This window comes from Scomber japonicus, chromosome 4 (assembly GCF_027409825.1).
Source record: "Scomber japonicus isolate fScoJap1 chromosome 4, fScoJap1.pri, whole genome shotgun sequence".
Classification (NCBI taxonomy): domain Eukaryota; kingdom Metazoa; phylum Chordata; class Actinopteri; order Scombriformes; family Scombridae; genus Scomber; species Scomber japonicus.
The window spans coordinates 24,729,051-24,745,773 of NC_070581.1; the positions used below are offsets into that span (position 1 = coordinate 24,729,051).

Sequence of the window (16,723 nt, forward strand, 5' to 3'; positions counted from 1 at the left end):
CCCAGATGAGAGACCTGTCTTCCATCCATCCTCCCTGGCTCAGTTCTAAAGGGAAGGGGAGAGAGGATTGATTGCTGCACAGCACTCTGCTCAGAGAGGTTTTTATCTCCTTTCACTCCCTCCGAGCTCTCTCTCTCGGGAAGAAACTTAATTAGAGGTAAATATCATCAAAGCTGCTGAACGCTTGCAACTACCACGCCTCCTACCTGTTGTCTGTGGCTCCAGAGCAAGCCAGGCAGATCGATGCAAACTCATTCTGTGTGTAGGCTACACCAATTGTACTTCACCAGCATGGTGCAAGGCAAGTTGCAGGAGTGTGACTGTACAGGTAGAAAGAGGGATTGGTCTCTTTATGTTGTTCACTTGGATGCAGACTACAAATGTGTGTTTTGACCATGTACTATAGAGCACTGAATCTAAGTCTGAAAATGATTTCGCTTATATATATACTGTATATGTGTGCAAAGCATTGGCTGGATGAAAGTCAGTTACATATAAAGCAATAAAGCTTTACCAGTCTGAAGCTGAACAAGTCTTGAAACAAGCTTTCCCTGGTCTTGTGAGATTTTTCTTTAGATTTCTCACTCTACAAACTATAGTAACAGCACATGACACAAGCAAGAAGATAAGCCTTTTTAAAAATAGATAGCGTGACTAGATAGGACTCCTGAAGTTTAGGTTCTGTGAAATCACATTAACCACTAAAAAATTGTAAGCAGAGATCAGAGTCTTTGAAAATTGTGGCTTTAACAATACATTGATGTTATTTCACTGTAAATCATACATTCAGTAACCTTGTTCTAAAAATCAAAAATCAAATATCCAACAGCAGTAAAAAGTCATACATACTCAAACAGTGTGTGACATAATTGTTCATAGTGTAATATTGATTTGTGTTTTGTAGAAGAGAGAGTGAATCATTATCAGTCATGATTTGTTTTCCAGAATGAATATGGAGCACATTAATTCCTTTTTATTCTTCTGGTCAGTACATGGAGAATTAAAAGGTTTAATGGATAAAAGTGTTCATGTCAAGTTTAATATGAGTTGCTTTTCTTTAGGCATGGTGACATATAGACAGGCCCAGATGCTCCTGCAGCATCCTCGTGACTGTAACGGGGGAACTGCAAGACATTTGCAAGTCAACTACAGCTCTGACTACCATCTGCTCAGCCGGAGATGGATACTGTGAGTTTTTCTTTCTTTTTTTTTTCTCTCAACACTGTCCTCACTTTCTCTCTTCTTCCTCTTCATTTTTTTCCCTCTTCTTAAATAAATCCTTTCCTTCGCTCAATCCTGTCAGGATAGAAAACTGCTGCTATCATGTAGGAGGTTTTTCTGGCCGCGGCTGTGAGTGTGACGTGTGTAAATCCAAAGCGATGAGCGAATAAATAGTGATGGGTAAATGGGGCATTGTGGGATTTTATAAAGCAAATGGGGGGGGGGTTGGGTTCCACTGTAGGTGGGGCTTTCAATGGCTGTCAATCAGACTGTGACACTTTTGCAAGACTTCTCCCTTTACGAAAGATAGATACTAAGTACTTTTTATTAATGTATAGTGCATTCTGACTGCACTATAAAAGGATCTATATGAACTATTGGATTTCCAAATTTTTTACCAACAAGTTTATTTCATACCACTCCATCCACTTTCTAAATAGAATACTACAATACTACAAAGGGGCCTTGCTCTCTATATCTAGGGCATCACAATAAAAACAGTATATTTCCCAATACTAGACTACACAATAGTACATCCATTCCTTTAGGCCACGCAGAGAAAGAAGCGACACATTGTACAGCATTGATAAAGTAAATTGAGGTCAACAGATAGAGAAAATAATTGGAATCTTGGCCTCATTTGTCTTGTTTCTCTAGTGTTGGAGGAAGCCAGGGTGTTTTCAGGCAGTAACACTCCAACCCCTCTGGCTGAATACATTACCATGATCTACTGTGCTGCTACAGCCCACTCAACCATTCAAAGGTCTCTGGCCAGGGTAGTAGTGAGGGAGTTGGAGAGACTGAGAGAAAGAGATAGAGGAATAAGGGATAAGAGAAGGCTGGCTGTGGAGATGTGCGTAGGAGAAATGCGAGGGGTCACAGAGTCAAAGGTCATCTGGAGGCTAACATTCAATCGCGAATCACTGGCGGTTCTGCTGTTCCTGTACTTTGTTACTCCTACACTGTGTCTATTTTACTGCCTGCCTGCTGTTCCAACCAACTGCTAATACTGGCATTAGTTCTAACTTCAGCTCTGATCCATCCATACATACAAGGTCCGCACACTATACAGTACAAGCTAATGCAGAGCCTGAACCAGGAGTTTAATGTCCCTCTAAGACACGTGCCATGCAGGAAGTAAAACAATCATGTGTTATATGTCTTTCGATGAGGGTGTGACTCAGTGTAAACAGTCACTCTAAGCACGACTTCATGCCCTTTTCCTCTTTTAAAGTCAACACCAAAGCCACACAACAGAAATGTCAGAGAGGAAGTATTAAGAGCCCTCCAGGCAGTGGACAATCCAGATGCCGACATGATTCAATGAACCACTCATGATGATTCTGATATGTATGGCAGCGTAAGACACATGCATACAGCTCATAATACAAAATCATCACAAACATGTAAATTGTAAGTTCTGAGTGTCTATTAGCATTGATCGTAGTGGTGATCGACCCCCTCCTCTAGTGCTCGGTGCATCAGACAATCAGCCTGATTGGCCCAGAAGTGATAGAAGCCTGGCACACCGATGCCGAACACTTTATATGATCGGCAGCAGCTGCAAATTCACCTCATGTGCCAAGTCTGACACTCAGTCCAGACGTCTTAAGTGTGGCAAATGCGGTAGATGAAATCTTTCTGGGACAGGGAAATGTTCTGGAGCTGGAAAATAACCCTTTTAGCTTTAATCAAGATTATGATAAATGTTTCAATTGTGAAACTGGTGACAGATACAGAGCATTTCACAAAGAAAATTGTCTTTTTTTCCCTCGTGCTCCCAGTTTCTTTGTGAATCTGTGCAGGTGACACAAGGGAGGGGGAGAAAAGAAGCAATTTAGCGGGAGACAGGTGATCATTTTAAGGCTGGCTGACAGACAGCAGCTCTTATTGCTATAGGCTGCTCTGCTGTTTGCCTTCCTCTAGTGACAAAAGAGAAAAGGGGGCTGAGGGGGTGGGGATGGGATGAAGGATAGGTAATTGTAACCTTAGCATTTAATAGAAATTCATTCTCTGTGGCTGTGGGGGCAATCAAGACAGTGACACAGGCTTCTTTTGCAAGGCGCTAGGTTCGGAGTTGGAACAGATGAGGCATGGGTGGAGATGAACAACTCTCTTTCAAAGCTTTGGAAACTGACAAATCAGACAGCGACGCACCCACACCCACACAGACACACACTAACACACACTAATACACACACAGACACCAGTCAAATCCTATTTTGTCAGGTCTCCAGAAGTCTCTCACTCAATTGTTTTCTCTCCTTTCTACATATAAAACAGTGCAGATCTGTCTTTTCCTTGTAATTACTAAGCTTTCATGACTCACAAAGGTCTTTTAGGGAAACCGTGTCCTTACATGGGGGAACATTGTAGCACAAAAAGCCCAAGGCAGAGTTATGATTTTTAGTAAAGGAACACTAAGCACTAAGCAAGTCAGACACTTAAGGCCAATTTTAGACTACTGATGTCAGGAATAGGAAGCTGAGATTGCAGAGGGGGAGGAACCATGCTGAAACACGTTTGTGTAGAAATCCCTAACTGAGGTGAGGCACCGAGGAAGTTTATGTGTCTCTCTGTAAATCAGACATGAGATTAAGGTGGTTAGATAGAGTGGAATATGTGAAACTGGTCACAGTAAGTACCAACCTATGTGTTTATGCCTATGCTACACTATGCTTGCATCAACAAACGTGTGTAGAATGTGAATGAGTGTGTATGTGCAGTGGGTATTTGTCAAGTTGTTTAATGTATCTTTGCTATATGCATTCAAAACCATACTGTACCATGAGTGAAATGGTTCAAAAATGAAGGTGTGGATTGCCAAACAGGGTCATTCAACATAAGAGATCACAAGGGTAAGGGATTACCAGGGTAAAGAAAATCTAACTGGGTCACAAAAAAAGTTGGAAATTACAGTATTAGAGCATGTTTTTATGTTTTATCACTACAGTGTGTGTATGCTGACTGTACTAGTTAGAAACTACTGGGCACAGAGCGCTATTCTTTTACCCATTCTCTTCCCCCATCACTCTCTTTATCCCTCCCACTCCTCTTTTGTCTATTCATCTGCCCTCCTCACCTCTGCCCACACCACAGACAGGAAATCCCATCCTCTTAATTAAACAAGGACCCCCAGGACAGGGGCTCAAATGCAATTTGTAACGATTTCCTGCAGCCGAGACTTTGATTATACTGGGGCTCTTTATGCTGACCAAAGACTTCTGACCGCAGTTAATCTTCCATTGAAAGCCATTAGGAGTCTCCTTGCCCCTGATCATGCACATCTCCTACATTCCCCCCCACTGACCCCCTCACCCCTCTTCCGCAAACTCTACTGTCCTCCAACAGCCTCTATGATAACAGTTTTTATTTTAAAGTTTCTCAAACAAGTGATAATTTTCAGTATGACAGTAAAACACAAACTGGGCTTCACATTTAGGTGGGCTGTAGTGTGGAACTGAGATTAAGCCTAAGGAAAAATTTTAGAGTAAACTCTTAATTAAACACTGCATGCAGACCACCCTCGCTACCAGCTGCATTATTCAGATGCTTATTGGAGCGCTTGAGACTACTGGGTTCAGGCAGAAGTTAAAGAAGCAAAGAGAGCTAGAGGGGCGATTAGGAGAGATAGCACACAAGCTAAACATCACTTAGCTTGCTTGTATAACTGTGTTTAGTTAGTCAAGCAGAAACTAGTTAGCATACATATTCCAGCATGTACAGTACCAGTCAAAAGTTTGGACTTTCTCATTAAAGTGAATGGAGAGGTGTGTGCAAACTTTTAACTGGTACTGTATATGTAGTAGGTGAGCATTTTCTGGTACACATACAGTACTAGCTTTATTTAAAGAAATTATAATGGTTCTTACATTGACAGACTCTCGGCCGGCGTACTTGACTCGGATCCTGGGCTCCTGAACCACATCCAGGTTGGTCCCTGTCACCATCAGGGGCGTGTGGCCACTGAGGGAAAAAACACAAGTAGATTTAATTATAATGTATGCCACAGATTTGAATAATTCAGTGTGTCAAATCCCTTTTTTTATTTCTCTGTCCTATTTTCTTTTTAAACTTCAAGAAGATAGCGAGAAAGATGGAGAACGGGAAGGATTAAAAAGAAAGAAACAAAGGCAGATTCTCAACCAAACAAACCCATGATGTACCTCTTCAAAATATTCACCATCAGTTGAAAATAAATGCATCAAACCGGCTCTCATCCTCAGCTTCTTTCAGGAAATAATAGCCTTTGGAGTGGAGGATGATTAGAGCTGCTTTTTAACTGACTTCACTGGCTACAATCAACTGGTGCAGATTTGTGTTTGAAATACCAAGGCAGCTCTAGCATATAAGGATGCAGTGGTGGTCCTGGGCTGCTTCATCACACAGGAGGACAAACAAAGCACACAAACAAAGCAGGAGGGAAACTGCTGGATGTTTGGCTCTCCCTGCAGCTGTTTGGGTTATTGTGTTTGTTGTTTTTGTTGTTATGCCTATCAATGCGACATGCTGAATAAAGATGCCAGACGGGGGATTGCTGCAATAATAAATGTCAAACAGGTCCGTGCTATTAGGCTGTTGTTTCACCATACAGTAGCACTGTGGAGATTGAGTTACCATAAATGGACCTGGTGCTGTCTATAATCTCATTAAATTATATACACGGCTGGTCTGGAGATGAGACTCACTAACTGACCTCTTCTGCTGTCTCTATATCTAAATTTTTGGGACTTCTGATGCCCAGAAGATATGGGTCAGTGCACATTATGTTAGTTAAGAGAGAATATCCAATTTATTCTGTCTTCCTAAATTCAAAGAATAGAATAAAAAGGCAAAGAAAGATGACCAATATGATATCCTTCCCTATCCCTGTCTCCCCTCGCCTCCCTCTGTGCTGTCACAGTGCACTGCAGCGTCCCCCCTGCACTGCCTCTCTAAGTCTCAGCCATCTGCTGTAGACTCACACCTCTGATAGCACATTGTTTTAATAGGTCCACTATTTCATCTTCACCCCTCTCCTACTTTTAATTAGTAGTGTATGGTGTATGTGTATCTATCTGCCAAAGATGTTCAACAGATGGATCAACACTACATCCAATAGGAGACTCTCAACAGCGCCTGTCCTCTCCAATATGTGTGCTGTGGCAGTTCTATCAGATGCAGACTAATTGGAAGAGAACCAAACAGTAATTGAAAGTGCAATATTGACCCGTGTCTGCTTATTACTACTGGCCTGGACTGGTTGGCTCGAAAGCTTAGGTAATTCCTGCCTGTGTGACAAAAGTTTAAGAGGATGGATGTGAATAGAATAACATCCCATGTATACAGTATGTGGCTTGCATATGGTGCATCCTATAGGACAGGGGTTATGACTCTTACCTTGCAATGCTCCAGTCTGGTTCAATACGCTGCACGGTGGGATCCTCTATGTATTCGAAGGTGAGGCTCTCCCTGATTTGTGCATGGTCCACACTCACACTGATCTGCACTGGGCCAACACCAGACAGGGAAGGTGCAGAGCAGCACACGATTTCTGTCATGGTCCGTCTATAAGTGAAGAAGAACACCCACAGTTTTACTTTTTTATACAGTAGATTTAGACTAATAGGTGTCTCTATGAAAAGTTAGCGCCAACTGTAGAAAGTATTGCTGTGATCTTTTAAATCATACATGATGTTAAATATAATTATGCTATATGCACAAGTTATTGATATATTGTCTGTACAAACCATACCATTAGAGTAATATAGGGCATCTATTTATACAAGCAAAGAACACTGGCAACAACAACAGAATATATTAATTTGTACTGTAATTATCTCGGTAAGAACACGGCAGAACGAACAAACAAACCTGTTATTCTAATAACTGTATTTAAACATTGTAATACAAAGACCTTGAACATGGAGAATCTTAGACTTTTCCCAGACTTTTCTAGGACCCATGATTACCCGGGCTATGAATACATGCAGGTGCACACAACCACAAACACATATACCTCCACCCCCTTTGAATTTGTCCCAATTTATTAGAAGAGGAGAGCTTGTAGTAGAACGGCCCCCCAATCCTCCTCTTTCTCCCATATCAGGAATATAGTGGAGAAACACAAACCAGTAATTAGCCCCATATCTCATTAAAGCTGGCTTGACTCCTCAACCTTACAGCATTACAGTCAGACTACCGTGGCAGAGCTTAAAATAGATGCCTGGAAGAGTGGAAAACTGATGGAGGGCGTGTGGGAGCAACTAAGAGAGGGAAGGAGGGAAGGAAGGATGGGAGGATGGGAGGAGTGAGATGGAAAGAAACTGTGAGTGAGAGACAGGAGAATTTGAAAAAAAAGGGATGAGATCAAATGAACAGATAGATAGAAAGATAAAATGAGAAAGAGGGGGTTGGATGAAAAAGAAGAAAGCTCTATAGGGGCACCAGGTTTTCCAGAAGCTATTATTATAGAGTTTGATGCAGTAGGTCATCTAAACCTTATTAAGATTTACACAAGTTTCTGACAAAGGGAGAGAGAGCGAGGCTTTCCCCTGAGGGATTTCTCAGTTTTATCATGGGGGAAAAAAGCAGCGAAAGCAGAGAAATATAGCAGCTTATTTAATGGGAATAATCCACATCGTCTTGGGAACAAGAGCTCTTGTTTATTTTCAGTTGCTCACAGCATGAGACATTTTCTGACAGTGATGTGTGTAGCAGCTCCAAAAACTGAATGAAACACTAAGCCAAAGAACTGTGATATTATCAGTATATAGTGTATTTCAGGCGTAAGTGTAGTTTTAGTGCAAATTAAAGTATTTAATATGTAAGATATTTGTTTAAAAGTGCAAACATGACAGAGAACAATGACAAATGGAATATGTTGCTTTTCACTTTTTCATTTTAACACTTTTTTTAAAAATCACTTAATGTAGTTGACAACTTTCAATGTTCATAGTGAGTGGATTAGTTACACTTCCTGATATCCACATTATGCTATAATGTTGGAACTAACTGTGAAATTCAAATCTGTAGCTTTTTATTTGCATCTTACATTTCACATTTCTACCTCATCTTAATGTGCAAGTACATTAAGAAGCCTTTCTTTGTGAGTCTCCATCTGAGTTAAGCAAAAGCCTGAACATCCCGGCTGTTCTGGCAAATTGAATTTTATAGGCAACTAATAGCACTTTTATGGTATAAATGGATGCAAGAGGACAGTCTCACCCGTCGAACTCGCATGTCTGGTTTCCAAATTGAACGTTGACACTGCTGCCGGCGCCGAGGTTTTCTCCCATTATCGTTACTTTGGTGCCTCCAGACTCCGGACCTTTGCTAGGGGACAGACCTGTGATTGTGGGAGTCTACAAAAAAAAGAGAGATGCACAGACAGAGAGGTTAAAAGAGTCTGCAAGAGAAAATTAAAGTGAGGAACTGAAAGAAAGGACAAACTAAGAGATCAAAGATAGACTCAGAGATAGATATTTTCCAGAATAAAAAGGGCAACATCTCTGTGGTACTTCTTCAGACCTTCTAATATTACCACAGATCCACAGTAAATTACAGTTATTCATATTGCCAGTGTGATGGCAGTAGAGTGCAGTGCTACTGGGAGAAAAGAGGATAAAACCAGGAGCTCTTAGAGAGATCCTCCTCGTGTGTGTTGTGCATTGCTTGGTTGTGTCTGAGTGAAGCTTTTTAAAGACAGTCTGAAAATAACTAGTTTACAGCGGCAGGCAGCTAGGGCCCTGTCACACAGACATATGGAGAAATATCCAAGCAGACAGCTCGTCATACGGAGAAACACACATGCAGCACACGCACACACACACACACACACACACACACACACACACACACACACAGGGACAGATTTGCACCAACACACATCTCTATGAGCACAAAAATAAAACAACAATTTAAAAACGACTAAATGAACATTCTATCATTTACCCTACCCCCTTTTTCCAAATGCTCCGTTATCTCTAGCCGAAAGCGATGACCACATAGGGAGTATGTCATATCGTGAAAATTGAAGTGCTTCTGTAATGGTGTATTCTTTTTCTTTTTTTTTCTTTTTTTTGTTCACGGTGGCCCGCAATACAGGGGAATTGCAAGTGGTGTCATTTTTAGCCTCTGTGAAGTATTCTGCAAGGGATTCCACTGCTTCCCATAGTAGCAGCTGTAACACGGGTGAGAAAATGTAGCTGAGGATTTACTACAGCGCTGAGAGCATCACGCTGACAAAAAACTCAAAAACTGTCAGCTAAGTGTGACTTCCAGGATGCAGGCTAAAGCAGGTACTCTTGAAAACAACGGTAGTAATTACTTGCTGCTGTTAATTGTTAAGGGAGTGCTAATTGTGAAGGTGGGACAGCGTGTAAATGGGAAAGCAGATTATCTGTTAGCTGCAGGCTGGTTAGACAGCAGCGGATGACAGAAACAGGGAAAAGTCTGCATGAACATGTGAGGATGGGAGGGGGAGGAGGGGGGGGTAATGTTTATCTGCCGAGTGCTGCCTTCAATTTTAGTGAGCTGTTTATTCATTTGTGTTTCATTCTGTCACTCTCTTATGACCCTACCATCCAATTACATTCGATCTACTATATTCATTTCCATTCTCTTACACAATTTTGACAATACCTAAACAGCTGTTAGAACCAGCTTCTTACAATATACATATATATTTTTTCCAATTACTAAGTAAGGCTTTACTTAATTAGTCACGAGGACAATGCAGACACTAGAAAACAGGAAAAAGACTGTGGAAAAAAAGTATATGATCATATCTTACTTAACTTCACAATCATATGCAAATAAAGACAAATAAAATCTACAGCCAGAAACCTGCAGATATCATTAATGCAGAACCCCGGAAAACTCTGCTGGAATTGTTTGTGTAAAATAAGTAGTAAGCATACACAGCGCTGCTTAATTACACTGTTGGTAGGCATGGCAACTACTATAATTATTTGCCTGTAGCGCCTCAATGACTACGTTTTCAAGAAAAGTACAAATCAATTTTAATTGAGCTCAATGTATATTTTTATCACTTACATGCAGCTCTTTTGTTTGTCTTATACGGAGTACAATATACATACTATTCACATGCATATACAATACACAAGGATAGAAAGCAACACAGTGTAATTATAGTGTAAGTATGTCATACCACAAAGGAGTAGAGTTGTGAGGAGCGAGCTCTGAGTTCAGGTCTGCACTCTCCAACGCACAGCTGGACTGGACCAGGTCTGCTGTCTACAGGAGCAGCATCCATCTCACACACAATCCTACAAAAAAGACACAAAATAATGAGTTAAAATGATGAGGTAATGATTAGCAAGATACTCACAACTATTTGCTACTTTCTTAAAAATGACTTTAAGCTCAGAAGTTGTCTATATGTTTGAATGCTGGAGTGAAGTTGGGGAGAAAGTAATCACAACACTTCTACGCTTGATATCGATTTATCTTCTACTCTAAATGCAATCTTCTTTTGTTGTCTCACTCATTTCATTACGGGACACATCCAGACATCGACCAGGACCCCCTTGATGACACTCTTTAAATGAGACCAGTGCTCCTCTTCCCTAGGTACTCCAACACCACCCAACCTGAATGTAGTAAATTTTCCAGCAACAACCCGCCCCCCCACCGACAGCGCTGGTGCTGTGCCAGTGTGGTACTTCTAATGTAAATCACGCAGCAGGATCAATACAGCTTTATCATACCATGTGATCAGGTGACTAGATCAAATGACATAATAAAACGAGGACGTCTATTGATCGCTGTGCCAGGGAGTAATAAAGTACAAGAAGCAATCACAGTGTGGAAAGAGAGATAGAATATGTGGTGAGGCATTTGGCAGGTGCAGACAGGAATACAGCAGCTGAAGAAGAGCAGACATATTGTTTCTCCAGTGCTGATCATCTGAATTACAAAAAAAAAAAAAGTTGTTGGATGAAGTAGGTGAAAGAGAGTGGCTAAAAGAGGATTTATTTACTGAAAATCCTGAAAATTTCTTCTCACTAGGCCTCAGACAGACACTCAATTGTATATTTTTGCAAAACCTAAGGTTAACTTTCAAACTGCATTCTTGCTAATGAGGACTCAATTTGGCCAAAACAATAAATGCTGCAGAATAGCATCAGCCCTAAAAAAAACCCATCTTTCTGACTCCTGAAAAATACAAAACTTTAGACTTTTTCTTCAAAGCAGGAATGGCTTTCTCACACTCCTCTGAAGTAGCAACATAAAAAGACACATAAATATGTATGCTTTTTTCTTTTTTGTCCGATCCAGTCCAGTCCGCCGGGTGACTGAATTAAGGCTTGAAACAAACAGCAACAGTCAGATAAGGACATGCATATAATGAACCAAGAGCCAATATGGCCGCACAAGTCCAGCTCAGAACAGATCATGAAGACTAGAGGGGGTCATAGGTTACTTTTTTAATTTTGGGCAGGCTATTTTTTAACATGCCATAGAAATAAATAAAATAAAATAGCTTGTGCCCAAATGGATTAAAGTGCTGTCAGATCAGTGCGCTGCTGACAAATTGTCCCCTACAGCCAAGTGGTACATAGTGAATTTTAATTACAAGTGCCCAGTAAGGAGGTAGGAACCACAGACCTACTGTATTGTGTGTCATCCACGCTATTCATGAGCTGTTTTAACAGCATCATAAGATGGAAAGTGTGTGAGTTAGAGCGATGGTGCAGTGCTGAACTGTTCTCTTTCTGAGGGCAGAAGTAGGCCAAGGAAAGAATTAGGGTTAAAGGCTCCTCTGAGAGCCATGGCTGTGATAGCCTGTGTGCATGTGTGTGCAAGTGTGCTTCAGTATGTGTGTGTCAGCTGTGTCTCAGTGTGCTGCCATAAATTTAAAACTTTACTAAGTAACTCCAAATCAGTGGAACGAGGAGATCTTTAAGAAAATCTAAAAGACACAGTATCAACTATCCCTAAAAAAACCTTTTATAATACTAATATATTATTTCTAAAAGCATATATGATGTCCGTGTTACCCAGTGATGCATTTACACTGGCCATGTTGCTTTTCTTTTCTCATAATGTATTGATTTTCCATGGTGTAATTATTTAACCTACAGTACCTGCATAAGTAGTTTCTTTGCGCTAGCTGTAAAGCATCCTGTAAAATGTATAATAGGATTTTTTCCTCCAAGAATTGCATTTCCTCCACCAAGTTCAATACCCAAAGGCAATCCAACCTAATCCTAATTCAAATATGTTGTTATATATTTAGGGTAAAGCATCTTCCGTGTCTTTCCCTAGCGAAGACCACATAACCTGAGGAGGTTAAACAACCATCAGGCACTAGATTTTTCTAACTCTACACACGTCTGCATGTCTAGCCAAGAGGGAGACGGGCAACTTATGAAGCATGGGCCGCGTTTCATTAGTTCAGGGTGAGTGGGACGTGATGTATGCACAGCATGGGACAATTAGGCAGGTAAACACAAGTAAACACACACAGCTGTTATGGGATTGTTGCTGACTAGATGAGCCACAGAGTGAGAACTGGGCTAGTGTGCTGCAGGGGGAGAACAGCAATGTCAGGGCCAAACTGGCTTGGACCTGCTCCAGTCTTCATGACGGCAGAGATGTTGGAGAAAGCAGATTTTTGTCGCAGTACAAATGTATTGATCAGAGTTTGTTAGGTGTTACACCCAATACATCCAGATCCCAGTTTAGACACCCAGAATGATGCGTTAATGACTGATTTAATGCATGTTTAGCATCATTATCTTTAACTGTACTGAGTTCCCTATCAGAAGATTTGGCCAGCAAAATTGTGACGTTTACAAGCTGCGATGCAAAAATGAATAATTTATCCCAACTGTTGTATTTCGGATTTAACTTACTGTTCAGCGATGATGTAGCCTTCCTCTACAGGGGTACACCTCACTCCTGCCACCTCCACATTGCCCACCATGTCTGAAAAAGCCAGACCAAGGTTTGTGCCATGGATGGTCACCCGTGTGCCTCCCTCCGGGGGTCCAGCCACTGGGGTCACCTACAAAGCATAAAAAACAAAGTTGTAAATGCTTGGGGTGCAACATTACATAGAAGGATGTTTTTCTCTGCCTTATTGGAATTATAAATGGGTACAGGTTTCTTTAGATGCTCAAGGGTAAAGATGCTCTTTCCAGGTCCAGGTGGCTGTAAAAGCAATTAAGAGCACTCCCCACGTCTACATCCACAGAATGTCAGAACATGCCATGAGTCATTGTACCAAGAGCATGCTCTAATCATAATAGTAGCAAATCGTAGCAAATAGCAAATAGCAATATTATGTTTTGTAGATCATTTTGTCCAAATATGGTATCATACTTCTTCATCTTCAACAGCTTCTTCCTATAGATAAATCCAATTAAATAAACTTCACAATTTAAAAAATGAGTGATTTCAAATTTTTCTGAATAATCATCTGCTCAAAATGTACTGCTATTGGCATTGATTTATAACAAGGGGCCATATTAATGCTTATTGCAGACCACCTACTCATAAAATACAATATGGCTGCCCAGCATGACCTTGGCACAGGGTGGCACACTGCCTTCTGTGCTGTAGAGCCCTGTTGAGGCTCCGACCTGGCCATCATCCAACTCTTTAAACAAGAGAGGAGAGGAGGAGAAGGAGGAAAAAAAGTAGTGAGAGCAGAGAGAGAGGGGGAGAGAGAGAGAGAGGGAGAGAGAGAGAGAGAGAGAGAGAGAGAGAGAGAGAGAGAGAGAGAGAGAGAGAGAGAGAGAGAGAGAGAGAGAGAGAGAGAGAGAGAGAGAGAGAAGACAGGAAGAAGATAAAGAAAGAAAATACATAATACTGATCAGTAGACAGGGAAGCAAAAAGAGGTAGAGGAGGCTAAGAAGGAGGAGGGCAATAGGGAGGAGATGACTGTCACTTTGCTGTGTGGAGCTGGTGGTGCAATATAAACAATCAATATGCTATTACTGGCCATGCAAGCAGAAGGAAGAAAACCAACAGTCAGTCGTAGCCGCTTACTGAGCCACAAACTGCCACGTGATGACGACCCTTTGAGAGGTGCTGCAAACCCTCCCTACCCCTACCCCCGGCATCCACTGGGGCATTGCGGCTTCCCCATGGGACGGCGGCATTGTAATCTAGATTCAGTGGACATTAATTGCTCTGGATGTAAAGTAAGTGTGTCACTGCACCGCCTGAGGGGTCTGAATACATGAATCTTTTAGCACTGCTTGGGCACGCAGGGTATAGAGGGGGGAAACATAATGGCTAAATATATCCATGTCAGGCGATGGCAGCAGCTATTCGAGTAGACTTAGTGATGGTTACATAAGCAATGTAAGGGCCTGAGAGAGAAGGGGCGAGAAGGGATAGGAGGCAATAAGAGAGTGGAAAAAAGAAAGAGACCGGACAAAATGGGACGAGCAGCAATGGGGATGTGGATGCCACTCTGTTCAGTCCTATCAGCCGTGATGGATGTTAGGTGAGGCAGCAATGGTGACAAGACAGGCAATGCTGTAACACAGATGGGCCTGCTAAAAGCTTGGGAAACCTCCTCCATCTACCCTTGAGGGTGAAATGGAGCCCATCCCAAGGGTAAGACCAAGTACAGGAAGAAAGTCTAATCCATGCATGAAACCCATTCGACTGAGCTTCCCATTGGCAGAAGAGAGTCTTGATTCATCAGTGGATCATAGAGAAACCACCACTTCAAAGACTCACTCCACAAATGTCTCCGAGCTGGGAGGCGTGAGAGAAGTGCTGCTCTTTGTCTCCGGGTCTCTATTTCTGACACAAACAAAAGGGCCTAAATCTATAAAGAAGCCTCCTTGTACATGAGACAGTGGTTAGATTGCCTGTAAACCAGATCCTAATGACCTTTACAGACCTTTACAGGGAGAACCTATTACAGTCATGCACTGTAGATAATCTTTAGAGGAGCAGAGTTTGTCTTTATTTTTCACTGCAGCACCCTCTCTTTTGCATCTCTTTTCCTTCTTTTGCTTTCTGTCTTTCATCATCTCGTCTCCCCCAGGCTAGGTGACACATCCTCCCTCCTCTAAGCACCAGCTTGCTTGTTTGTCTTACCATACAGACTTTCAAAGGGAAGACGAAAAGGAAGCCTGATTGGACATGCACACACACCCTGCCACCCCCCTCTACCCCCCCCCCCCCCCATTCCCACCCAGTGCTGCCATGCCATGCTCCCTGTGTAATCCTTTTAGGAGCAGCGCTGTTGCTTGCCTGGCATTGTCACACTGTCAATAGAGGGTAATTCCCAGCAAACAGCTAGTCAGCTTGCACGCTGCACTCCCCGCTCCCACTCTTGCGCTCTCCCTATCTCCCTCCAGCTCAGGGGATCAGAGCATTGGCCACTTACCACCACTATTTCCTTAGACATTCTGCTGGATTTGGCAACAACCATTGGAAGACTAAAGGGCGGGGGGGTGAGATGACCTAAATTGAGAATAGAAGCACTCTTATCTGTGAGTTAGAAACTTCCAGAAAGAAAGGATCCCATTTGAGACGGCAATCTGCTAGTTTAAGCAAAAGGAAGACTATGGAGAAATTGAGAAATGGCCGTCAAAGTGAATAGCCTGTCTGTGCAGTGTTATTCTGGCTATATTCTGCTGAAGTAATGGTAAGGAAAGTTGTGCTGATGCAGCCAAGGTTAAACTGAGTACATACAAGCAGAGAGCAATACACCGACCGAGCTGCCTTCAGGCTACGCAAGCCTAGCATGTCACTACATTAGCTGACTGAGCTCAGCAGCATTCTCCAAGACAATCCAAAGATAGTAATGTTTAATCATCCAATATACTGTTCAAATATACAAGCCCAGCGATTTCCTGTACATTTTTTATTGTCAACCTTTCGCATATATATTTCTTGAGGCAGGATTTTATCTGAGCTTTAAAAAGATTGTCCCAGAATGACACTACACAACAGCAGATGTATTTCCATTATTGCCATAGCAGAATATTTTGCTTCTGAAATTAAATAGCCTTTGATACAATTTAGGAGCTTGCAGCTAATCTCTTTGTCTTTGGTCTCTGCTCAGACTAATTCGAGCATGTCACATTTAATTGTGAGTAGTATTTAATGGGCTTGATAAAACCTCACTGATCACTTGTTCTTGAACAAACTACACCCTAAATACTTTATGGGGTCTTAAATGTCTTGTAGTCAGCCAAGAGATACGGGTCAAGATGAAAGGGAGTTTTTTGGTGAATAAAGAGGTAAAAACAAGATAGAAAATGATGGGATAAGGAGTGTATTTGTGGATGACTGAGTTTTCCTCGAGTTATCATACTGATGTTTTGTGCTTGCTGTGCACGACAGTGAAGAGGTCACTATAACTTACTGTGTGCATGAAGATGTGTTGGGTATGTGGGCATTTTACTACATGTTGTCGGGTCAAAGAATCACTTTACTGTGCAACATTTTGTTCTTCTTTCTCTTGGCAGGTTAAATAAAGGGTAGCATACACAGTACACCATCTCTCTCAGGGTTAAAGGAAGTG

At 41.8% G+C, this 16,723-nt stretch overlaps 1 protein-coding gene across 1 annotated transcript in view; it reads right to left on the minus strand.

The window, feature by feature from the left end:
* Positions 1 to 16,723, minus strand: part of plxna2 (plexin A2) — a 141,875-nt gene that overhangs the window by 34,718 nt on the left and 90,434 nt on the right. Inside the window, exons 12-16 of the mRNA XM_053317321.1 lie at positions 13,083 to 13,234; positions 10,373 to 10,490; positions 8,428 to 8,564; positions 6,601 to 6,768; positions 5,094 to 5,187 (exon numbers count right to left, since the gene is read on the minus strand). Coding sequence (XP_053173296.1) covers positions 5,094 to 5,187; positions 6,601 to 6,768; positions 8,428 to 8,564; positions 10,373 to 10,490; positions 13,083 to 13,234 — 669 coding nt within the window. The remainder of the gene's footprint in view (positions 1 to 5,093; positions 5,188 to 6,600; positions 6,769 to 8,427; positions 8,565 to 10,372; positions 10,491 to 13,082; positions 13,235 to 16,723) is intronic.